The sequence below is a fragment of the Sesamum indicum genome, linkage group LG2, assembly GCF_026168435.1.
Source record: "Sesamum indicum cultivar Baizhima isolate 11 linkage group LG2, ASM2616843v1, whole genome shotgun sequence".
NCBI classification, from domain to species: domain Eukaryota; kingdom Viridiplantae; phylum Streptophyta; class Magnoliopsida; order Lamiales; family Pedaliaceae; genus Sesamum; species Sesamum indicum.
The window spans coordinates 4,907,433-4,932,781 of record NC_142658.1 but is presented as its reverse complement, the minus strand read 5'-3'; the positions used below and the strand labels follow the sequence as shown (position 1 = coordinate 4,932,781).

The 25,349-nt window shown below is 39.3% G+C and overlaps 7 protein-coding genes across 8 annotated transcripts; 3 read left to right on the top strand and 4 right to left on the bottom strand.

Moving 5' to 3' along the window:
• Positions 1-612: 612 nt before the first annotated feature.
• Positions 613-1,128, bottom strand: LOC148789135 (uncharacterized). The gene has a single exon (XM_088877527.1). It carries the CDS (start codon positions 1,126-1,128, stop codon positions 613-615), a length of 516 nt encoding a protein of 171 aa, XP_088733653.1.
• Positions 1,129-1,452: 324 nt separating this feature from the next.
• LOC148789134 (uncharacterized) lies at positions 1,453-4,379 on the bottom strand. The gene is made up of 2 exons (XM_088877526.1): positions 4,195-4,379; positions 1,453-3,919 (listed from the first exon to the last, which is right to left on the bottom strand). The coding sequence occupies exons 1-2, from the start codon at positions 4,377-4,379 to the stop codon at positions 1,453-1,455; spliced, it is 2,652 nt and encodes an 883-aa protein (XP_088733652.1).
• Positions 4,380-5,555: 1,176 nt separating this feature from the next.
• Positions 5,556-7,018, top strand: LOC105155451 (uncharacterized). Its single transcript, XM_011071326.3, has one exon. The coding sequence runs from the start codon at positions 5,792-5,794 to the stop codon at positions 6,758-6,760; it is 969 nt and encodes a 322-aa protein (XP_011069628.1). The 5' UTR covers positions 5,556-5,791; the 3' UTR covers positions 6,761-7,018.
• A 1,830-nt stretch (positions 7,019-8,848) lies between these two features.
• On the bottom strand, positions 8,849-10,333 carry LOC105155450 (UPF0481 protein At3g47200). Its single transcript, XM_020699233.2, has 2 exons — positions 9,788-10,333; positions 8,849-9,706 (listed from the first exon to the last, which is right to left on the bottom strand). The coding sequence occupies exons 1-2, from the start codon at positions 10,271-10,273 to the stop codon at positions 8,975-8,977; spliced, it is 1,218 nt and encodes a 405-aa protein (XP_020554892.1). The 5' UTR covers positions 10,274-10,333; the 3' UTR covers positions 8,849-8,974.
• A 561-nt stretch (positions 10,334-10,894) lies between these two features.
• Positions 10,895-13,867, top strand: LOC105155449 (wall-associated receptor kinase 2). Its single transcript, XM_011071324.3, has 3 exons — positions 10,895-11,937; positions 12,012-12,182; positions 12,435-13,867. The coding sequence occupies exons 1-3, from the start codon at positions 11,085-11,087 to the stop codon at positions 13,541-13,543; spliced, it is 2,133 nt and encodes a 710-aa protein (XP_011069626.2). The 5' UTR covers positions 10,895-11,084; the 3' UTR covers positions 13,544-13,867.
• Positions 13,868-17,545: 3,678 nt separating this feature from the next.
• On the top strand, positions 17,546-19,699 carry LOC105180060 (magnesium dechelatase SGRL, chloroplastic). Its single transcript, XM_011103722.3, has 5 exons — positions 17,546-17,683; positions 18,145-18,321; positions 18,462-18,620; positions 19,047-19,184; positions 19,291-19,699. Exons 1-5 carry the CDS (start codon positions 17,552-17,554, stop codon positions 19,405-19,407), a joined length of 723 nt encoding a protein of 240 aa, XP_011102024.1. The 5' UTR covers positions 17,546-17,551; the 3' UTR covers positions 19,408-19,699.
• Positions 19,700-19,848: 149 nt separating this feature from the next.
• LOC105180049 (TOM1-like protein 3) lies at positions 19,849-25,193 on the bottom strand. 2 transcript variants are annotated; one of them, XM_020691779.2, is made up of 11 exons: positions 24,974-25,193; positions 24,545-24,662; positions 24,104-24,246; positions 23,919-23,997; positions 23,375-23,473; positions 23,177-23,290; positions 22,604-22,749; positions 21,981-22,062; positions 21,394-21,479; positions 21,122-21,313; positions 19,849-20,905 (listed from the first exon to the last, which is right to left on the bottom strand). In XM_020691779.2, the coding sequence occupies exons 3-11, from the start codon at positions 24,208-24,210 to the stop codon at positions 20,257-20,259; spliced, it is 1,554 nt and encodes a 517-aa protein (XP_020547438.2). In that variant the 5' UTR covers positions 24,211-24,246; positions 24,545-24,662; positions 24,974-25,193; the 3' UTR covers positions 19,849-20,256. The 2 variants fall into 2 exon arrangements, with proteins under 2 accessions (XP_020547438.2, XP_088733802.1); XM_088877676.1 differs by lacking the exon at positions 24,545-24,662.
• Positions 25,194-25,349: the final 156 nt, after the last annotated feature.

Genomic DNA, 25,349 nt, shown 5'->3' with positions numbered 1-25,349 from the left:
GGTCATTGGCACTGCATGCGTATGAATCTGTGAAGCAAATTTCTGGCATTTCTCACACCTTCGTACGAATTCCTTGCAATCCTTCATCAACGTTGGCCAAATATACCCCTGCCGGGCTATCTTTTGAGCCAACAATCTGGCTCCAGAATGGTTCCCACAACTTCCCTCATGAATTTCTCGCAACACGTACCTAGCCTGTGGATCGTCTAAACATTTGAGAAGAGGTCCTTCTACTGTCCTTTTATATAACTGCATCCCTACTAACGCGAATCTCGGAGCTTTAAACTTTATGCGTCGAGCATGCCCAAGGCCAGCAGGTAAGACCCCCTCTCTGAGGTACGCTGTAATATCTTCTATCCATGGGCATTTTGAAGTTACCATGTTAGTTTCCGTCCCTTCTGAGATCGCTGATCGTTCCTTTATCATCACTGTGATTTTTCTGTCCTTTATCCATGCCAGTGTAGCCCCTAGCTTTGATAGGGCATCGGCTCTTTCATTTTCACTTCTCGGAATTTGCTGGATAGTGCATTTGGAGAATTTCTGCATCCATTCCTTTGATTTCCTCAAATACTCCGTCATAGACTTTTCCCTGATTTCATACGCCCCTTCAATCTACATAGCGACCAGCTGTGAATCTGTGTAGACTTCAAGGACCTGCGCTCCAACTTCAAATGCTAGTTCCAGACCCAGGACTAGGGCTTCATACTCGGCTTCATTATTTGTTGTAGAGAAAGATAATCGCACAGCGACCTCAATCTCAACACCTCCGGGTCCCTCGATCAGTATCCCTACTCCTCCATTGCTAGCATTAGAGGATCCATCCACGTGCAACATCCATGTTCCTGGATCCTCTGGAGCGCCGGATATTTCTATCACAAAATCAGCTAAAATCTGGGTTTTCTCTGTTGTTCGACTCTGATAAGTAATGTCGAACTCCCCCAGTTCGACTGCCCACTTTATCATTCTACCTGAAGCCTCTGGCCGCGTGAGGATAATCCTGAGGGGATGATTCGTCCTTACCACTATCTGATGCGACTGAAAATATGGTCTCAGCTTCCTGGCAGTCACGACCACGGCTAGTGCCAATTTTTCGATCTTCGCATATCTGGTCTCCGCATCTTGTAACATTTTACTCACATAATATACAGGGTTCTGAATCTTACTCTCTTCTTTTATCGGTACCGAGCTAACCGCATTAATTTGAAATAGCTAAATAGAGGTACAATATATCCCCTTCTCTGGGATTTGCCAAAAGAGGCGGCGACCTCAAGTAACTTTTTAATTCCTGGAAGGCTCGCTCGCATTCATCGGTCCAGTCAAATCCTTTCACTTTTCTCAATATTTTAAAGAAATGTAAATTGCAATCTGCAGATCTAGAAATAAAGCGATTAAGAGAGGCGATCCTACCTGTCAATTTTTGGACCTCTTTAATGGACGTGGGTGACTTCAGGTTCAATATGGCTCTATCTTCTCAGGGTTTGCTTCTATTCCCCTCTCGCTGACCATGTAGCCTAGAAACTTTCCTCCAGCGACACCGAATGTACATTTATTGGGATTGAGTTTCATCCCATGTTCTTTCATGATCGCAAAAGTTATCTTCAAATGCTCCAAGTGTTCGTCTGGCTTATGGCTCTTAACGAGCATGTCATCCACATACATCTCCATGGTCTTCCCGATTTGCTGAGAAAACATCTTGTTCACCAACCTCTGGTATGTTGCCCCTGCATTTTTCAATTCAAAAGGCATAACATTATAACAAAAAATACCCCGGTCAGTCACAAAAGAGGTCTTTATTCGATCTTCCGTTGCCATATAAATTTGATGATATCCTTGACACGCATCCATCATAGAGAATATTTCATATCCTGCCGTTGAATCCACTAGGACGTCAATCCTAGGCAATGGATAAGGATCTTTTGGGCACGCCTTATTGAGATCTGTGAAATCTGTGCACATTCTCCATTTACCACCCGATTTCGGTACCAACACCACATTAGCTAACCAATCCGTGTATTGGACCTCGGACACATAACCTGCTCTAAGCAACTTATTTACCTCTCCCTCAATGATAGTATTTTTCTCACCCCCAAAGGTTCGTTTCTTCTGTTGGACAGGTCGCATTGAAGGGTCAACATTCAACCTGTGTACTATCACCTCCGGGTTTATACCTCGAAAATCTGACGGGTCCCATGCGAACATATCAACATTACTTCTTAGGAAGGCGATCATGACACCCTCAAACTGCCCTAGACTGGACCCTATCTTGGTGGTCTTCGACGGATCTCCTTGTATCAACTCCACCTCTTTGTGTCCAACGGGCTCTAACCTCCCAGCCTTCAATGTTTGCCACTCTTCTTTCTTTGCTCCATGAAGTTTCCTCTTTTCCTTCTTCTCACCCTTTCCCAGGGACAAGTTATAACACCTTTTAGCTTGTATCTGGTCGCACACGACCTCCCCTATCCCACACTGAGTAGGGAACTTCATCTTGAGGTGGTATGTTGACACTACCGCCCTGAAAGAATTAAGCACGGGTCTCCCCAGGATAACGTTATAAGCAAAAGGCATATCAACAACTAAAAATTTTACCATCAACGTTCTACGCTTTGGCTCTTCTCCCAGGGATGCAGGTAGATCCACCGTCCCCAGCGAAGCGACCTCGCTTGCTGGTTCCATCCTTATGTTATCAAGCCCCATCTTATTCAACACTTTTTTGAAAATTATATCTGCTGAACTCCCATTGTCTATCAAAATCTTATGGACCGTGAAATTCGCTATATCTATCCTTATCACCATCGGATCATTATCTGTCACGATCCCTGCACCTGCATCTCGATCTCCGAACACGATCTCGGGGTTGCCCGTCATATTTACCCCTTGCTTGCGTCGCTCCAATCTACTCTCTCTTTCGAATCTCCTCCTAGCTCTTCTCGACCATCCCTCTGATCCCCTTGCTATAGTATGGATGATGCCTTTCACAGGCGCATTTTCTCCTACTTTCTGGTTCTCTCGTTCAGTTGCCCAATTTGGCCTGTGATCCCTGCTTCTCGACCTATCTCTTCGATCACGTCTTTTCTCTTCAAAATTATGAAGACTCTGTCTCCTGAAATACCCTTGTCGAACCAACCGCTCTATTTCATCTTTCAACTGGTAGCACTCTTCTGTATCGTGTCCTTTCTCTCTGTGGAACCGATAGTATTTGTTCGAATACCTTTTAGCTGGAGTGATCCTTGTATGCTTCGGCCATATCAATACATTATCTTTTTCCACCAACATGAGAGCTTTGGCCCTAGTCATATTTAAAGGGGTGTACTTACTGTATTTCGACTGGTAAGGTGGTTCCTTTTCTTTCTCCCTTTTAGGTCGCACATCTCGATCTCTACCAAATCCTCCATCTCTTGCCTGCTCTGATGTAACCCTCCATTCCTCATCCTTCATTGCATTCATCTCCTCTTCATCAATGTATTTTTGCGCCAATGCCATCAACTGCTCTGTATCCATTGGCGGGTCCCTAGCTAAAGCAGATGCGAAAACTCCTTTTTTCAGCCCGTGGATAAGGATACTAGTCATCATATCTATCCTGAGGTCCTGCACCTCTAGTGTTTCGTTATTGAAACGCCCCATGAAGCTTTTCAAACTTTCATTCTCCCCCTGCCGAATGGTGAATAAATGTGTGGCCGATCTTTTTTGCTTTCTCTTACTCGCAAAGTGGAATGTGAATTTTTGTACCAATTGCTCGTTCGACTCTATGCTGCCCGGGGGCAAATTCGTGAACCACTCTTGAGCCTTCCCTGTCAACGTGGTAACAAACAATTTAGCAATTATGGAACTTGACTGCCCATATAGATTCATTACCATATCAAAGGCGACTAGATGCTCTTGCGGATCCCGGGTTCCATCGTATCTTGGAAGATCTGGCATCCTAAAACTCGGATTAACTGTTTCGATAAGTATCTTGTTACAGAAAGGGGAGTTGCGATTGTGTGCCACTATTTTCCCCGCTTCTTGAGCTCGTCAATTTGCTTTTCCAATAAAGCTATCTGTTTACTAACATTGTCTACCTCAGCTCGAGATATAGCTGGTCCCCTTAGACCCAACCTCCGAAGGGGGATGACCTTTCTTATTTGCCTCCTTTTTACTCGTTCCCTCAAGATCTCGCCCTTCGTCTCCTTGCTGGAACAACCTTTTCCCTGCTACCTCCCTCTCAAGTGGAGTAGCTGTTCTCCTTTCGTTACAAGGGCATTTCTTCCAGCTTCTTCCATCATCTGTTGCAGTTCTCGTCGTGTCAAATGTACCGCTAATTCCCGGTCCTCCCCGGGAGTCTCCATTTCCCGCCGTGTCAAGTGTACATTTGGTTCTCGATCCTCCCCTGGAGTCTCCATTTCCGGTATATACTTCTTAGAACGTCTCTCCGTTACCTACTTACGTTTCCCACAGACGGCGCCAAAATGATCAGGCTTGAGATCGCGGATCACACTCCAGGTCGTTATCCACCTTCCGCTCCTGATCACCGATAATCTGACAATGAAAAACAAACGTTACCTAGCCGGGGAAAGTCCCGCGAAGATACTCCGACGCTCAAGTCAGTGTCAATAATAACCATGAAGATATCTTTCCTCTCCACTCTGTAAAAAATCAAAAATACCAACCCCTGTACCTCTTTTTTAGATTCCCTTTATACTGATCACATCCACAAGCTGACGTATCTCCCCCATGATCTTCATGCCTGCTCCCACGACTACTCATAATGCCCTCACGGTCCGTTCTTTAAGGCATTAACCCTGCCCATAACTATCTAATAACTTAGACAAAGTTAATACTTGGTCAAACCCCTCTTTTTGCCTTAGGCTATTTCTACCCCTCCTCCGGAGGGTATATCGGTCTTTTTCTGAGTTCCCCTCATCACACGTAATTCTTTTTTTTTTACTTTTTGTTAAGATCATCATTTTCCGCTCAACTCTCACGAAATGAACACAGTTATAATTCCCGAAGAACTACAAGTGCAATTTTAAACGTTTTTTTGGGTAAACATATAATTTCATATTTTCATGTGATGTTTTAAGTGAAATTAACCTGAAATTTGTTTTAAAAATATGACTATAAAAGGATTTCTATTTATAATTATTTAAATTTTAATATGGGTTAAATACAATTTACCTCCATATGTTAATAACAAAAGTGCAAAAAAATCCCTGTGAAAAAATAAAGTACAATTTACCTCCTGTAACATTAAAAAATGATGCAATTTGTCCCATTCAGAAATTTTTTTGAACTTTTCCATTAACACAGAGAGTAAATTGTATTAATCCCATTTTTTATATAATCCGACTAACTAGTTAAGGCGAACAATTAATAAAATAAGATAAATTAAATTTAAACACGACTAAATCTTTATGGTAATTTGAAATAGCATAAGAAACAAGAATGAGAATAAACTGCAGAATTCCAAGAGTGGTGTGCCCTCAGTAAAAATTGCTGTCCACGTAAGAAAAAGAAAGAAAGAAAGAAAGGAAAAGCTCAACATTCCATCGTACAATGGACTGGAAAAAGTGAAAAATCATCATTCTTTGGCAATTTGGACCATATAACCGTTGCTCCCCAACGGGTTAATAACCCGGCAACACATTTCAAAAATCTGAAAAGCGCACATTAAAAGTAAAAGCGACCAACCCAACACCTTTTCCCCTTCGATTGCCAAATGTTATTACATTCTAATACTATACAACATTAGAGACTTTGTCAAGCCTCAATTTTCATTTCATTTCCATCTCCAAGAATTCCAAGATCAGATCAAATGGGCTCTTGCATTAGCAAATGTAGACCAAAGAAGAAGTTCAAGGAAGAAGATGAAAGCCATGTTCATGACAAGCTTGTTATCTCGCAAGATCCCATGATTTCATCGAATTTGGCAACTGTAGTAATGCCCTCGGAGAAGCCTCTGTCTCCAGCACCGTCTTCTTCTTCATCGTCTTCGATTTCGGCGTTTTCTTGTTCCTCTCATAGAAAATGTGCCGGCACGATGGCTTCATCCGTGTCGTCATCGTTGTCGTTGTCGTCTTGTTCTTCTTCCGTGGTGAGCGCAAAAGACCGGTCTTTTTCCAACGACTTCTTGAGGGCTTGTGTGAAGGAGAATCCACAAATAATTGGCCTTAATTCTGTGATCAAGGAAAAAACTGTCGACAAACCTATTGTCAATGCTAGCAAAGTTCATCCCCGCTGGAATCTTGATCCTTCACCGTTGCTTAATGCTTCTCCTATTGTACAAAAGGCCAAGCAATCGGTTCAAGAAAGGCCGATGATCAGCGTCCCAACGCCCAAGAAACGGGCTCGTGCAAGTTCGCCAACTCTCGTTAGGCAGAAGAGCTTCAGGAAAGATCAGAATCCCGCGAGTTCACTACCTAACAGAGGCCTAAGGTCACCTTCTCCAAGCCGAAGATTCAGTGGGGAGAACAGTAGAAGTAGTTCGACAAACGGGACATATGAAAGTTCTGGCAGAAGCCCGGTTACGCACAAGGCCAATGCAATTAGTTCAGCAACATCTGGTGTGAAAAGGGAGAGTTTTCGGGCTCCAATTACCGCAAGTCCGAGCCGTGATATGATGATTAGTCGTAATTTACCGGTCAGGAAAAAAGGTACATTTTCTCAACAGGTCAGTAAAAAGATCGATGAAGGCGTTGCCACTGCTGATGTTGGGGAAATGGATACTGTCATGGAGGACATCAACAATCCGCTCATTGCTTTGGACTGTTTCATATTTCTGTAGAATTGAAGCATTTTTTCTGGTGTGAAATTGTCACTTGTGTTTATATACTTTTTGTCTTTTGCTGTGTTGCTTGGTTTGTGGTGTTTGATGTTTTTTGTAGAGTTCTACACTCGTGAACAGGTTTCAGATTTGTAGCATAGACCGAGGAAGCAAACATCAGATTGTCTGTGTTGAGAATTATTCTTTTGTTGTTTTTGAGTTTGGATTGGAGAATGAGTGTTTGTTTCTCTAAATAAAACCTGCTACAATTGCAGAGAATTCTGCCTTCCTTCAACAAAAGATCAGCACTATCTTGTCTTAACATAAAACGGAAGGGATGAGAAGGCAAGAAAACTATTTATTATGAAGAAAATATAAGCTCAACCATGACGAAAAGTGAAGATAAACTGAACCTAAGTGCTGCTCCATATTCTGGAGACGGGCTTTGCCATGATGAAATGGACCGATTCAAGTTGCTTTAGGATCATAAATACACTAGATACACAGACAAACAATAAATTAGTGATTTTAGATTTCTATAACTTTACAACAACATTAATTGCCTTAAAATTTGCAATCAATATTTTAAGATTGTCATTGAATAAAAGGTTGTTGTTCTTTTTACCCCAAAAAGAAGAATTAGGATTGCAAAACTTGATTAGCTGGGGGGACGAATGAAAAAGAATTTGTCCTTTCAGGAACCTACATTTGATTTTAAATTAGCTATGAACGTGCAGTGAGATTTTACAGTGAGATAGAAAAAAACTTGGTCCCCAGACTTTTTCGAGGTCGTGAATTTATAAAGAGACCAAAAGTTATCAGAATCAGGTTCAAGTCCCAGATGATTCATGACTATGATAAACACAAGTATATGGCAAATAGAGTTCGAAGTTAATTGCATAGGGCGATATCTCTAGCTTAGATAATATATGAGCAATAGGTCGCGGAAGAGGAAATGGCAGGCTTGCATCAAGATGAACTAAAGAAATGGGACAACAACCTAAAGGAGGTAGTTGCATCCGGTCAAAAGAGGAAGGAAGAATAATTTCAAAATTCTGAGGAATGTGATATGTTTTCCTAATCGTTACAATGGTCATGTGTAGAGTACTTACAGTACCAAGCCAGGGTTCATCGGCCATCATTGTTTCATATTGCTCAAGGGTAAGATTGGGAGCTAAGATTCCTACATTATCATCTATATCTGTCCTAGAAGAGGGGCCGACCTGACTCTTATGAGCTAAAGGCTGGCGGGAGGTCGCGGACGAATTGCAAAAGTGGAGTTGGAACTGGACTTCGAACTTGAACTAGAACTCGAAGACATAACTAAAAGGAAAGGGGAGATTGCGAGGAAATACCTGAAAATGAAGGCACCGGGAAACAAGCAGATCGCACTTAGAGGTAGTAGATTGCACCTAGAAGAAGATTATCGCAAATGAGTAGCAGCGATGAGGTCAAATGCCCCCATATTTATAGTTATTAGACCATGGAAAAGCGCACCAAAATTGAGGGTTGGATGCTAAGTACAACTCAGATCGAATGGCTGTTTAATTGCTCTTAGCGTACTAGACACACTAAGAAAAAATGGAGGAGTAATGATGGGTATAACCTTAATTTTGTCTGAAAAAGACTATTTTGTCATTGAAGGAGTTCAAAATTGCAAGTTTACCCAGAGGATCCACGTCTTTTTGATGGGTTTGAGTCGCTACTCGGGTCGGGACCCGCGACCTACCAATAACCTGATACACATGTGGGACAACTATTGAACAACTGGACCCCCTCATACACTATAAATACTTTATAGTCTGTGCATTTATGGTAAGACATTAATTACACTCAATACTCTATTTTAGATCGCTTGAGCTCGCTTATGCTCTAGTGACCTACTTATTGACGATCTTGATACCAAATATTGATTTAAGCATCGGAGGGTCTTAGCGGTGGGCCACCCCAGCAAGCCTAACGAACTGCTTCTCTTTTCTTAGAATCCTTACATTTGTCCGGGATAGATAGCAATTTCAAACAGCCTAGAAGATCATTCCATGTGACTAGGGAGGTCGTGGATTTCCACCCGAATCAAGTGTCTTGTCTTAGAATAAAATGAAAAGGATGAGAAGAAAAGATAAGTATAATATATCTGGATAAGCTGAGTGATGAACAAAAGTGAAGAAAGAATGTACAAGCCTCTGTAATTGAACAAGGAAATAATTTTTAGTAGCCTAAATTCTTGAAGATTGTTCACTTGGTCTTGGGGTTTACATAGGAAAGAACTGTAAAAACAGTCTGTATGAAGGTGAAGGAAAGCAAAATGAGAGCAGCAAAGAAAGATATATACGCCCAAGGAGTATTGAAATAGTTACGCCTCAAATTCGCCATCCATTTGTTCCACCGACGACCATAGTACTCGTTAACCTTTTTGTAGACATCCGCATAGCAGAAATGAGGGGACATGAGGATATTTGTGCCTAAACGGTTGAACATATGATATACCATCTCATCATCGCCTAGCAAATTAGTGAGAATCCCATGACGCCGTAGTATTTCCACATCATTTGAGGAGTTAATGAGACAGTGCAAGAAAAACGCATAGTCTGTCACATATTTGGACTGATTTTTATCAATCAAGAAATGCTCATACGCCATAATATTTCTGAATATCGACTCGGTTTCATCAGAAACATTGAGACCAGGAATTCTTATCACCCCTTTAATGAACTTAATGTCTAGACAATTACTTTCGGTGTCCTGTTCCAACTTGATTCCTGCCTCTTGTAGCTCAGTTGCGGAATTTATGGCCACCATTTTGTGTTCCTCCTCCAATATTTCAATAGGTCTATTCGCCGTAATCTTAGCAAATGAAGAGCACCAAATCGTGTACACCAGGCCAAGAAGGTGGTCAACGTTTTTCACTGATATGTTTCCTGTCATTTCTGAAGCCTCTGGCCATGGAGAAATGTCACCAATGAAAAGCTGCATCAGGAAAAGGATATGATCATCTGGATTTCCCGTTCTCGTCATGCTAAACAATTGATCAACAACAAAGAAAGGAACCTGATTTTCAACTAACATCAAATCATGCCGCAGCTGGCTGAGAACTTGTTCATACTGGAAAACAATATCGTCGCTCTCTCTCCACTCATCCATTCCGTATTTCCTGATCAACTCAACGATGAAGCAACCATCAAGAAGCAACATTTGTACAAAGTCCTCAGGGCTAAATTCAACAGGGCCAGCATAACACTTGCGTGCTTTTTGTTCCAATGATCTCATCGCCATGACATATTTGTCCACACTGGACTCATTTCGTCGTTTGAGTAGAAGCTTTAGGTACCTGAACTTGTGCTGCTCCATATCCCGGAGATGGTCTTTGCCGTGGTGAAATGGGCCTATTGAAATTACTTTAGGAACATAAAGCTTCTCATTTGTGTAGCGTATATCATTATTGACTCTGAAGATTGAGGGCTTGCAGCGCGAGGAAGGCAACTCAAGAAGTATGTTGTCTATACGAACAGAGACTTCATCTCTTGTTTCAGACATTGTTAACCCTTACAAGAAGAAATTTTCTGAAAATAATGAAGTGGACAACATTTAAGTTTTCGTAAATATGTCCTATCCTTTGATGATAACGTTGTTTAATTTAGTGTGAATAGTCAATACGCGAGTTGGCATAAAAAAAAAAAAGAATTTTCGGACGAATTGCAGTATTACAATTACATTTCCAGAGAGTTTCCGCAAGGGTTGTTTCATGGAAACTACAGATCGATTTGTCAAATGATGACATAATATAGCATAAAAAGAAAAAATAACATAAATGGGGACGCGTTTTGAATTGAAGGCAGAATTGACAAGTTTGGATTTCATATCCTGCCTGGTGCATTTTTTAAACTTTAAACCTGTTTAGTACATTGAATGATATATTATATTAAAATACATAATAAGATTTTAGCATGGAGTTCTGAGTTTTTAATAAGAAAATTGGATGAGAAGTTATCTTGTTTTATGTTAATGTCTTGGGTGGTTTGGTAGCTATGTGTAATTTCTTAACAGCCAGTGCCGCGTGCTGACAAGGTGAACCTATCGTGATCCTCCTCTTCACTGTAATAATAACATAAAGAATGCAATTCCTCAACTCTCACTACTTTCCGATGTCTCAATCAAGATACTTTCTTGGTCTTTCTTAATCTTTGTTTTTATGATGAATGTCTAAACAAAAACACCTACTCTGGATCGGAAGACAACCGTCTTGCTCCCATGTTTCAACCCGCGAATCAACTTGAATGTGTTGTTTAGACAAGCCTTTATTTCTTCCCCAGGAGATAACCATTCACAAATCCAAACAGAAAAGAGCATGATGTATCAACTAATACTTGCGACCATGATGTTATTGGCAACTGAAATCAATTCAGCACCACCCCCAGAACCAGGATGCCCTACCAGCTGTGGAAATCTGACCATCCCTTATCCATTCGGCACGAGTCATCATTGTAGTCATGATAATTCTTTCCTTATCAATTGCAACCATAGCTATAATCCTCCCAAGCTCTTCTTAAACTCAAGCAGCATTGAAGTTCTAGACATATCCCTTGATGGATCACTGAAAGTAGCATCTTTTATTGCTAGCGATTGTTATGACAAGTCCGGTGCGCAGATTAGTGGCACCGTCTCAGAGCTCACCCTGTCCAAGTTCTTGATTTCTAGCACCCGAAACAAGTTCATAGCCATTGGATGTGACACGTATGCACTGGTAGAAGGATCTGATGAATGGAAGCAGATGAGTGCTGGGTGTGTTTCTTGGTGTGACAGCATTGAAAGTGTGGTTAACGGGACTTGCTTTGGCATTGGCTGCTGCCAGACTTCGATTCCTAACGGAGTAAAAGACTTCTTGGTGGATATTCGGAGTTTTAGAAACCACACAAGGGTGAAAAGCTTTAATCCTTGTGGTTATGCATTCGTAGTTGAAGCTAAGGCCTTTGAGTTTTCATCCTCAGACTTAAAGAATTTACAGAACAGAAAGACTGTCCCTGTTGTTCTTGATTGGACTTTAGGAAATATAACTTGCCAAGAAGCCAGAAAGAATGTTTCCAGCTTTGCTTGCCGAGCCAACCACAGTGAATGCGTTGATTCCAGCACTGGTCTTGGCTATCGTTGCAATTGTTTCACGGGATTTCTGGGCAATCCTTACCTTGTTGATGGATGTGAAGGTACGATATTACATGTCTTACTTTTGTAAATGGTTAAGATTTCCTGTTGAGAATAACATTTCTTTGACTCTCAGATATTGATGAGTGTGATACTCTGAAGCCCTGCGAGGGAACATGCACAAATTTGGAGGGCAGTTATTCATGTTCTTGTCCAAAGGGGTTTGAAGGTGATGGAAAGAAAGATGGCTCCGGTTGTCATCGCAAAAGTAAAATCAATGGCTCTACCTTGTTCTACGTTGTTTCTGGTAAGTTCTTGATTATGGACTCAAGATAGATTACACTTGTGGATTTTTTTCCTACACGTGATTTCATCTATGTTTTCATTGCGAGAATCAAAGAAAAGAGATGCGGAATTAGAATAATTAGCTAGCGGTTACTTGTCTGCTAGCATTTCTTCTGTTTTAGATCTTTATTGGGACTTCTTTAAATGTGTAGGGGTATGAATGACACATCAAAGAAAAGTAGGATTTACCTGAAATTTTGCAATGTCCAAACAGGTTTCACGGTTCCTGCTGTCGGCAGTTCTTGGATATTTTGGAGGCGTAAGCAAAAGAAAGTCGTGAAACTAAGGCAAGATCTGTTCCGCAGAAATGGTGGTCTTCTCCTAAAATATATGTTGTCCCGTCAGACAACACTTTTCACAATTTTCACAGCAGAAGACCTGAAAGAAGCCACAAACAATTATGATGAGAACAGAATTCATCGGGGACAGTGTAATTCTGGAATAACTTACGAAGGAATATTAGCTGATAGATCAAACTTAAAAGTGCTCATAAAGAAGTGTCATGCAGTTGATGGAGACTGTGTAGAGGTTTTTGTCCATAATGTAGCCATTCTTTCCCGAATTCAACACAGGAATGTGGTAAGGATGATAGGGTGTTGTTTAGAGACACAAGTCCCCCTATTGGTTTATGAATTCATCACTTCTGATACCCTTCATGATTGTGTCCACAACGATGCTCGTGCACGTTTTCTTTCATGGGATATTCGTCTGAGGATAGCTGCCGAAACAGCCAGAGCAGTTTTATACTTGCATTCTGAAACAGCACCAGCACAGATTATACATGGAAATGTCAACAGCTCTAGCATTTTACTAACCCATGATTATACTGTGAAAATACATTTGGACCCCAATATTGGATTAATGACTTCACCGCAGGATGCTGCTTCACATTCAGTCGTGGGCACAATTGGCTATTTGGACCCTGAGTTCTGCTTATGCGGTCACTTGACGGTAAAGAGTGATGTTTACAGTTTTGGGGTCGTCCTGGCAGAGCTATTGACGGGTGAAAAGGCAGTGAGTTTTGAGAGGCCACAAGGAGAAGAACATCTGGCTACATATTTTGTCTCTTCACCTAGAGATAACTTGGTCAGGATACTGGATGCTCGTTTGGTAAGTGAGGGTAGGATTGAGCAACTAACAGAAGTTGCTGAGCTAGCAAAGAGGTGCTTATCCCATTCATCCGTGGACAGGCCAAGTATGCGAGAAGCGGCTGTCACCCTGGACAACGTTATAAGCATGACTTCATTTTCAACAACAATCAGTCCAAACTCAAGCCAGCAGACAACTACGCGTAGAGTTGTGAGACGAAACAGGAGCTTCTAGTTGTCTTTGTTTTTTGTGAATCCAGAGCCCAAGTTTTGATAATTTTTCCATTTGAGTTCCATCACTCTTGGAGAGGAAACAACTTAAAGCTTTAGCCTTCAAAGCATACATACTCGGGCTTCAAGTCGAATTTTGCTTCAGACACTGTAATTTCTACAGAGTCTCAAGTTCTCAGTTGAGGTCTACTCCATGATATGAATTCAAATTAAGCATCTGATCATGATCCCTTAAACTCAATATTTATGATACATATCCGAATGTAAACTTTCTGTTCATTCTCAGAGGAAACAAATCAATGGACACTTACACAAGTCAGTGCTCTAACATTATGTTGTATATGAAATAGTCTCTAAGATTATCACAAGATCTCCAATTTATTCTACATACAAACTAGTTACATCTTTACTGTCAATCAGTTGCCAGCATTTTCATACATCTATGCATTCTTGAAATCCCAAATGTGGGATCAGCAAAAAGAAGCCTTTTTCACTGACTTTTCTCATCAGATTATCCCGTTAGCAACAATCAATCTGACTTCTCTGCACAGAGGTGCATAACAAATGGCTCGACTTCTTCACAAAATTTGGCTTCTTTTTCCACCTCCTTTTGCATCGCGTGCTGCGTCTGCCTACAGTTAGAGAAGTTAAGCTAACTACTCGGCTAAACTGCTAAACGTTCCCATCGGATGAAGGAAGTTTCTTCTCATTCATTTCCATTGCTTTTGTCGACGTAGTTACAGAATTGGTTCCTCTTGATGGAGCTGAAGAGGGAGTTGGGAGCTTCTTAGGCAGCATCTGCTCCCACCTTACAGCCTTTGGCAATCTTGCTCCCTCTGAGATGAAAATGAGAGCAAGAAAACTCAAGATTATTAGGCACTTGTGCCTGCAAGAACCTGACATGATGAATATTGAATGCCCCAAAACAACTTCTCCCACAACCTCTTTTAACTCCCCCAGACTTAGCTGCTTTTTAGGTAGCCTGTGGCTGCAGACATGTTGAGCAATCTAAGAAATGCTGCCAACTTGTTTGTTAGAGGAAAGATGAAACAATTGGCAGACAGTGTGCTAATATTATAATCCTAAGCTGTTGTGCAAATTTTGTATTGCTGCTTTTTATTATCTTATCCAACCAGAAAGAAAGAAGAAGTAATGTTTGATTATTAAGGAAGCTGAGGGAATGATCCCACTACATCAGACCCCACAGCAGTTGGAGTTAACCATTTTATACTGGGAGACAAATCTTTGTTGTCAGACTTGTCAAAGCAGTAAAACAATAAGTAGTGTCACTGGATTGATTTGTTTTTGTACACTTTGTTTCCCTTATGTTACACACAACAACATTTGACTTTGTACATGGCATGCTACTATGTAGCTACATGGTAAATTACTAACTTTTTTTTAATTGTTAAAAAGTTGGAAAGTAAGGATAATATCACGGATCCATCTTGGAGGATTGCACTCAGGTCTTGTCTGTCTGCCCACATAACTGACCAATTGACAAATGTACTAATATATTTGGCAGTAACTATTATGTCACAACAGCCAGTGATCATGATGATTTATTAATAATAAATTAGATCGATAAGGTCGATATCAATGAAATTTAATAACCAAATAAAATAAAACCCAACTTAAAAATTAAAAAATTAAAACCTCATCAAGAATCACCACAATGATCCCAGTAAAAGAAAATATATTACATTTAAAATTTTGATATAAACTTATAAAGGGTTTTTCTCTATTTAAAAAAAATAGATTTGTTTATGATTCTTGAAATTCAATCATGCAAACATGAGGGGGGAATGGATTTCAATAATGGTTAGGCAATGAGTAGGGGGACAAGGCCCAGTTCAAAAGGTAAAGGTGTTTGAAGAAGTCACCAGAGCAGCAACTCTACACTTTTTGTCCACTCCTTTTGTCAACAATGAAATATATTCAATACACAAATAAAGAGAATGAGTGGCAGTAAGTAGTATTGTCTCTGAGTTTTTTAACAATAAGCTTTCATGGGAAAAGGTGCTGATTTCAGCAGCTCCTCCTTCACTCCATGGGACACCATCATCAAATTACAACAATTCTACCATGAACCAAAAACCTTGATTTTAGTCATCAACCCATAGCTCCCTTCCCTATATTATCTAATTATGTAAGATTAATGTATCAATTTGAAACATAATTGTTACTTTTCAATGAATTCTTGCTCGAGGGATAAGACTAAAGTTTCACAACAAAACCCCCCTCTAATCAATATACGTGCATATTTATTTTTATGATAATTTCTTATTACATCTTGATGTATTTTTTGATATGAAATTATTAATTTATTAAATGATACAATAAGTCGTATTCTATTAAAAACAAATGAAAAATGAAGGATGGTAATGGCTTCTTGAGGGTTTGAATCCATAGAGGAGTGAATAAACATATATGGTTAAAGAGGCTTTTGTAGACAATGAGGAGTTGGACCAAGGTGGAGCATAATGTGGTGGTCCAAACTATAATAATCATAGAATGTTGGGGTCTGTGGGGAATTATTTTTTTTGCCTTTTTCATTTCGTGGAGTCTCTTTTTTTCAGAAATTTAATATGAAGTGCACACGGGGACTAATTTCATTATTACCTTAAATTAAATAAATTATGGGCCATCTATCTTGCACCATTTGTGTATTATATTCAGACACATGAATTATAAACATCACTAGTATTAGGATTCCCCATTTTTTTATATTTTATTTTGATTATAATATTAAGAATATATATTTATTAATTAAATATATATATATTGTGGAACCATCTCAAATATAATCTTCGTCTTGAAAATAATTTCATATTTTTTTTGGTAAAAATGTGTCTCATTTTCTAAAGGCTCTTTTCGCTTTTGCTCAATGAGGATATATTTTTATAACTATAATTTTTAATAATATTTTTAAATTAAATTATCTTAGAATATCTTTTTTTTAATAAAAATAATATTTATTTTACAATATGTATGTACTAATTAGTTATACTTATTGATTGGACAACTCATTCTTTGTCATATATTTTTAGGAGATATGTCACAGTGACTAGCCAAATTAGATATTAAGCTGTGATGTTTTTCTTAGTAAGTGGATCAATCGTGACATTTGAAACTGTAAGTTCTAGCTATGTGACTATTAGATACACTACTAATCTTTCGCTGAGTTCGTATTTCAAATTTTATAACTAGAAACTTCACTATTTTTCTTTTGAATTGTGTACATGAATACATCAGTGGAATAGTAAATATAAACTTTTGACGACGTCTATCATTAGTTAAGATATATACTGATAAAAAATAGGATTTGTTTTAAATGAATATTTCTCATAAGATGGGTTAAGTAAGGTATAATGTCTTAAGGGTGGTATATTGGGTGAGTTAAGTATAATTATACAAAAATCAATTGTGTTTTACTAGATTATAAGTACATCACTTGATATTAAAAATCAATTAGGCATAACCTCAAGGAGTGACAATGTAATTATCCTAATATATTTTCAATGGTGTTAAATATTGCTAATTGGATAATGGGCCTAACGTGTGGATTAGTGGATAGGTCAAGTACTCCTGAATGGCCCAACGTTTAAGGCTCAATTAACCTGATGGAAATAAGTCTCGGCCCAAATACTGAACATACCGTTAATTAATTAAAATTCCGAGATTGACATACGTATACACATAAATACGGGGATACATACGTATGTCGAAGAAGTTCAACAGCGAGTGGTGTGATTGGCTAGTACTGGATTTTGTGGGCCCACAAAGCAATTTCTTGCCACTCCAAACATTTGTCCACTGTCTTCTCGTCATGTCCACAAACCCTCTCTCTCTCTCTTTCTTGCATCACAGATTTTCACGCACAACACACACTGAGACTGAGAGTGACAACAGTCAGGAAGAAAGAGGGGAGAATGGTGGGGGCGAAGTGTTTGGAGGAAAACTGACTAAAATAAGAAAAAGGCAATGCGATGAGTGGTATGTCTAAGAGTCCATGGCCGCTCATACTGCTGTGTTTTCACCTTCTTACGTCCGTAATTGCAGAGTCAAGCATTCACCCCCTGCTCTGCTATTCACTCGCGCTTCCAGTGATCGAACACCTTCTTACAATTCCCTTGTTTTCCAGGTTCCTTTTCTTTCTCTGTGATTTCATGAAATGGTTTCAATCTCTGTGCTACATATTGCTTATATGTTCTTACTTTTTCTTCTGTTGCTTTCTTTTATCTGGAGTTTCAACAACTGTGTGGGAGGGGAAATCTTTGATGGGGCAGAATGCTGTTTGATTAGGGTGATCTTGAATGGCGTTTTGGGTTGATGGAATATGCATACTGTGTGAATTGAATTGTGTAAATTAAGGAATGTCCAAACATTAAAATTGAACATTTGAAGAATCCTTAATACCGAAACCAAGTTTTTATGACTAAGATTTATCTACTTACTCAAATTATTACAATTTTCTTGGCCAATGCATAAATGGGACTGTCTACCAACTGTTCGTTCTACAGTTACAGTTTATTTTTCTGTAAAACAATTTGATTCTTTTGTCTGTTCTTAGTTAGCTTTTGTAGTAATACATTCTGTGTATAGGCTGCACGACTTTTGGGTCCTCCGGCAAGATTTGAAGCTTCAAAATTGAAGGTCTTGTTTATGGGAGAAGAAGTCATCACGCCAACAAGAATCGTCCCACGAACATACACCCTCTCTCACTGTGACTTCACTGCTAATTTAACTCTAACCATTTCTAACCTTGTTCACCCGGATCAGGTAATGTGGCCTTCATCACATTGCTGGCAAGTTTGGTATAATCATAAATCGTTGACCATTATGTGAAGTCTGTGTTGCTGAACCAAGTTTATACTTTGAGCTGGAGTTATTACAACGAGTGGTTCTGTTTACTCCTGCAGTTGAAAGGGTGGAATAGTAAAGACGACGTTGTTGCTGAATGGACAGATGTGAACGGGGATCTTTTCCTAAATGTTCACTGTTACGTGAGCGGACCAAATTCTTTGTTGGACATGGCTGCAGAATTCAGATACCATATATTCTCAAAGGAACTGCCGTTGGTAAGTTCATCATGTATCATCATGAAGCACCACATGTTAAGCTTGTGCCACTTACAGACATTTATGTTTTGTGCCTTATCATACCTTCGACATGAAGGATCAAATGTCAAACATTCACTTTACCCCGGATATGAGTTCAAGTTTGCATGCATCCTGCAACACAATGATAGATCAGACAAGATGATCATGAAGGATCAAATGTCAAACATTCACGTTACTCCAGATATGAGTTCAAGTTTGCATGCATCCTGCAACACAATGATAGATCAGACAAGATGATCAAACTATGCGTATAATCAGCTTGGTTCCAAAACAATCTAATTTCAGTGCATTTTCAGCATAATTTGTTGTTTAGGAATACTAATTCTACTTGGTAACAATGTCGTGGAAGTTTGGAGTAGTGTGAGTTTGACATTGAAATTCCAGGTTCTTGAGGCTGTGCTGCATGGAGATTCAGATCTTTTCAGAGAGCATAAACAACTAATGGATGCTTTAGTGCGTGTGTATTTTCATTCTAGCTCCAACAAGATGGAGTGTTGGGGACCGTTGAAGGATGCTGCTCTGGTAGGTGAAAACTAACTAGCACACAAGTATTTTTTCTAACATTGAACTGCATTGATGTCGTAGATATCTTCCTGAAATGCTGACTGAATATATGGTGGGATTTCAGGGAAGAGTAAATAAGATAAATGGATGTTCATTTGCAAGCAAGCAAAGTGCTCATACTTTCAAATTCTGGGGAAGTCCAAAATCAATATTCCAAGCACTATATGCCTTCCTGCTATGATTTTACGAGTACATATGAGGAGAAGAAAGAAGAGGACATGGCGCCTGCCATGGTGCATTTGAGTACAAGATCATCTGATTGTTCAGTACGTTACTTAAGCCAAATTGTACATTGTCGACTACGTGTTCTTGTTAAAAGTGTTCCAAAGCCAAATTCTGCCTTCGTGTTCTCGTGAAAAGTATCAGGACATCAATAACAAGGAATATCAAGAATTATAATGCTACGAGAATGTTATATAACTAAATCAAATAACCCGAAAGCAAAAGACATGATAAAGTAGCAGTTATACAGTCCGAATACAAAGGAATGGCAGATATATCTAGATGTATTAGCTTAAGATGCAGGATTCTTGTCAGGAAAGCAACAACAAATCATAATTAACACTCTCCGTAGATGCAGTGTAACAAATCACCATTTTCCTCAAGAAGCAGGCACAGAGTATAATAACAGGAAACCATAATACTAGAAACCATTAAGAGTCTAATTACAACAGGGAATTAGAATAAAAGAACAGCAAAAAGCATACAAAAGCAATGGCCTAAGCCAGCATCAGAAGAGAAATACAATAGATAATGTCAAACAAACTATGATGACAAAGGAAAAAACACAACCTATATCCACAAAATCATATCCCGGAAGTTCATCTCAGCTAAATCTTTACCCAGATATACAGAAGCCCAGAGGTTTCGAGTCCTTAACATAACAGCCAGAGGTCCATAAATATGTATTTTAAAAGTCTAGATGATGTGACACAAGCAAGTCAATCGAGCAATGTACGCTTGCTTCATGTCAGCCGAAAAGATAAATTTAACCCAGCATTCAACTCAAAACGGCCTGTTAGAATTCAACTCAAAATGACCTGTTAGGTTTAGGTGATGAAGACTTGGCTTTAGCAAAATCAACCAAGTCTCTGAAAAGTGCATCTTCAGGTTTTTCTTGCTTAGAGGCGGCTGGTGGTTTGATCGAGAGATTCTGAGTTTGGCCAACTAAGCTATCATAGGAAGACCCAGATCCACTACTCGAACGAGAGGGCCCACCACCATGTCCATGTTGTTGCTCGAAAAATTGTTGTCTCTGGTTGTACCTGGAAGGAGGAGGTGGAAGGTTGCCAGCGGCTGGGACCTCCCAAGGAGCTGGTGGCAATTGGTCTGCAGATTTGCTTGATGGAGCAGGTTCATCATGTGTTGGCTTTGGTGCGAACATTGAAGCTGTGGGATTTATGAAATCATCGGGAGGAGAGGAAGATAGTTTTGGACTTGGCGGAGCAATGGTGGTTTGGTTGGTCGCATGAGTTGGAACAGGAGTATTTGTGGATCCTGAAGTTCTTGAGGACCGTTCTGTCTCATAGACATCACCACTGAGATAATCAACCATGCCAGAATCCATGCTAGTTGGTCTTGCTGAAGACGGTGGAGGAGGAAGAATAGGTCTGATCTGCACAGGCTCACTCTTGACAACTGCTGGCTTACGGGCCAGTCCTTGTGTATCCCTTGAAGATCTGGAATCATGTAATTTCCATTAACTTTTATGGAACAGCATTACCACATAAAGGAGGAGCGGTGAGACGCATGTCAACCTCCAAATTCTGTTCCTCAGATGGGATATTTCAATTTAAAAAAGAATAGATAGGAGAGGGAAAGGCCTTGTTTGCATAATATACAAGAATCATACTCGTATCTAAGAAGATTAAGATATCACTTCTATGTCAGTGTACCTGCGTGCTAACTGAGCAAAGTCGTCTTCAGACTCATCATCCTCATGATTCACATTCATAAGAGGTGCAACTGGAGTTTCCCTGTTCACTGCTGAACCTGCTGGTGTTCCCTGGGCGATATCGTCGTGCCTACGAAGAACGCGCTGCAAATTATCATTCAATGCTAACCCCTTGCATAGAAGATCCTCATCTCTGCAAAGGCAATAGTAACAGTTACAAATTAATATAATTTGAAATGTCCAGAAAGGTAAAAGAGTCAGCAGTATTCTTACGCAGTATTATTCACGAGAACCAAGACACGCTTTTGGTAAGAACGACACTGATCAACCAAGTCAACAATGATTTCGTCCTTCAAACCCTATGGTGACATCCAAAAAATGATAAGTTTGAGTCGCAGCCTGTGGTATTTCTTCCAAAAGACATGCTAGATTTTGTTACATTAGCCACAAAATCAGGCATTAAATATTAAAAGACAAATTATTACAATCACGAAAACACCTGAACAGAGACAGAAAGTACCATTACATGTAGATAAAACATTTTCAAATTTCAACCAAATGCCTCATCAGTCATATGTCAGAAGACAACAGTTTGATACGGTATCTGCAGACTACTTGCATTGACATCTAACCATGCCCATAAAGAAACGTAGCACTAGTGTGGTTTCAAATTTAAAGAATATAAATCAGAAGGAACAGGATTACTGAGCACGGGAAACAATTGGAATACCAAGGACTTACTTCATCAACTAAATTAATTATGAGCTCCAGGAAGAGCATCATGAGATGCCAATAATAAACGATATTCATGCTTCCAAGAATAATAGGGTAAGTAAAACACAAGAATAAAGAAGTTCAACCTGAGGGTCGTTTGGGCCCAAGGCAGTCAGCATTTCCATAAGAACATCTGCAAGTCCCTCAGCATTTTGAATCTCTGGTAAGCTGTATCAAAACAGAGAGGGTAAACATTCAAAGTTGCAATTTGTGCTGACATAAAAGAAAAACAATAAGTGACAAACTGGAAGAATTAACATAATTTTTCACATATCGTATGGTCAGTTGAAATGGAACTCATTAAATATTCACTTCCACTATTTTAAGTAATCAGATATAACAATTAGGAAAGCTAAACTATACCAACTAGAAGCAAACACAGAAGAAAAAAAAATAGGATGCACCTAGTGGTAGGAATTAGTTAAATATTGGAAAAGCATGTTGCACTAAATGATGTACAAAAACGTCACCCAAATCCTGAAAGAGTGATAATTCAGTTTGAAGGAAGCTGATTCAATAATCATACAAAATGCTTCGCAATGGCGTTAAACAGTCTTATTTCCCAGAATAATTTATAGATGACTGTGACTACAGCCCTGGACAAGCAAAAAGCTTCATGAATAAAAAGTTTCACACCAATGAGACCCTTAGTCATTGAGGTCTCACATCATGCACAACTCAAGAAAAATGAAAGACATGTATGATATACCTGAGTCCAGAAGCATCAGACTCAAGAGAGGCTTGAACAGCAGCTTCCTCATATGGGGAAGTAGGGCGAACTACTGGATGTGTTTGTGGTGGAGTGAATAATGGCACACTATTTTCCTCTCGAGGAGGAAACTCTATCCCAGCAGCCTGCCAAATTTTAAAGGCAGAACACAGAGTTGGTTATAACAAGAAGTACTCCAATAAAGTCTAACAAGACTTTTCTCAATCACAGGCCCCTCACCACCCAAAATGGGGAAAATGATCCACATTCTCCACAAAACTGGACAGAAGAGCGGGCCAGTTGACTGGGTTATGCAGTAAAAAGACCAGGCCTCAGAGAGCTTCTTTATATACACTGACACTTTATAAATTCTTTTGGTCGCTAAATAGTCGAGGTACACCTCAGAGGAATTATGGTTTATAATATACAAAGGCCTCAAGTTAATTAAGATTCCAACTCAAAGATGGGTCAACATTCACAAAGCTCGCAATGGTGAACAGATAAACAGAGGCTACCTCAACAGGCAACCAAACTTGTACAGACATAGAAATGAAGCTGAGAGATTTTAATCACCTTCAATTCATTGTAAGCAGCATAATACTGGGGAAACCTTCCCCTAGGTCCCCCTAAAGCTTCTTGCCAGGTATCAATCAGCACTAGAATCTTCTCCCGCACATTTAAATCAGGCTGCAAATTATATCAGAAGGACATAAGGTGCACCGGATATCAGGGGGGAAAGAAAGAACACCATAGGCAGAAAGAGTAGACCACCTTCTTCTTTACAATTTTAACCATCTCATGTAAAATATCCCGTTCCGCAATCTGCTGAAACACGTTTTCCCCACAATTTTTGCTCAGAGTCTCCAGCACCTGAAGCATAAATTATTAGATACTTTAAAGCCAAACTTCATTGCATTGTCTTAAATAGCACAAACACATACCATCGCAGACATACATACAGAGACAATGAGATATATACTAACAGCATGTCCAGGCCAAATTTCTTGAGGGATCATCCTGGAAAAGTTTTTGAAGAAACCTGATGCAATCGTGTCTATTTAAAAAGGAAATACAAAAACATGATCTGAACTCATGCACACAACAGCGGAGTCTTAAACCCAACCCAATTAGAATTGCTGCGACAGACCCCTTACAGTTATATTTAGTTGGAAAAGCGGAGATATTTACAAGCAACCAACAACTAAGAAAAGATATAAAAATTAATAAGATGATCCAGTCAGGCTGGAATATATCAGCACATCTTGAAATGGAGTAAGTAAACATAATTAAAGACAAAAAAAGTTTACAAACTTACAAACAGCGCAAGGATCTGGATTTTAGGGCTTTTGTTTCCCAGTTTTTTCTTGAGTATCTTCAATGCGTCCTTCGCTTGCCTGCAATTAGAAGTCAACTTATGAGATAAGTTAAAGAATACGTCATCTGCAATATATCATTAAATGAAAAGTTAACCAGCACTTTCTCAAGGAAAAGAACAAATACCCGGGTTCCATATTTATTATATCACATAGCTCTATATTCACTGCCCAGTCTGGACCAATCAGCATATCACTGGTAGCCCTCTCCGCAACAGCTGCCGCATTTGCCATATTTGCTACTTCTGTTTTGCTACGTCCTTTCAATTCCTAAAATAGACGATCCAAACCACATCATCAATTAAGTAACACGGATGCGAACAAAAAAGCAGAACAATTGCATATGATATGCACAGAATTAAACCACAACAAACACCGAATCAGACAAATAACAGTTTTTAAACCCTTAAAAACAGAAACCCTTACTTCAAAAATAAAGAAAACCTCAGATACACTAGCACACATGCAAGTTCCAAATACAGAACGAGAAAAATGTAAAGGAAGAGGGCACAATACAAAAATTCAACGCCCGCACAAAACATACTCAGACATATCATGAGCAAATTACCTTCAAATTATGGGGTACAAACCAAAGCCCATAAAAAACAATAGATGCCCAATCAACAGAGAAATCAAAAGTAACCACGCTCTAATTCCTCTAATCTTTGCACAAGAAAATGCAAATCCTGAAGTAATCAAAGCGAAAATTTGATATCAAATGAATAATCAGAACTCACACATAAATACATATACCAAAAGGGTAAATCACTAACGCAAACAATACCCAAGAAAAGATGAAACCCCAAAGTCCAAAATCAAACACAAACTCGAAGCAAGACCGCGAAGACAACCCCAAAAATCATGACTTTTTCCAGAAAATCAAAAGAACCCAGTTCGGATATGAATAACAAAGATGAAGAATTATGGAATCAAATCAAGCGGACGAGAATTCCAAAGAAAACCAAAAAAGAAAAAGCCAGGATCTTTAGAAGATTACCTGCCAGAACCCTTCAAGTCTAGTCGAGTCCACAGAGAGAGAAAACGGAAGAGAATATATATATATTTCGTATATGATAGCAAATTCTTTATACTTTAGAGAGGGAAGAAACAATATAGATGGATTGTTGTGCGTGAAGAATGATTAGATTTTAGCTATGTGTTCTGTTTTGTTGGGATCTTGATGCGAGTAATGCGTGTGTCAAAGTTTCAACCTTTGAACCTTTTAACAAAATAGAAGAAGAAAGAAAATTTTGCACAGAATTTCTACGTTTAGGGCGCGTTTGGCTGCAGAAACTAACTTATATATTTTTATAGTTTTTACTTGAGAATTAAGCAAAAATAAAAAACCAAATTATTCACTATAATCAGGAAGA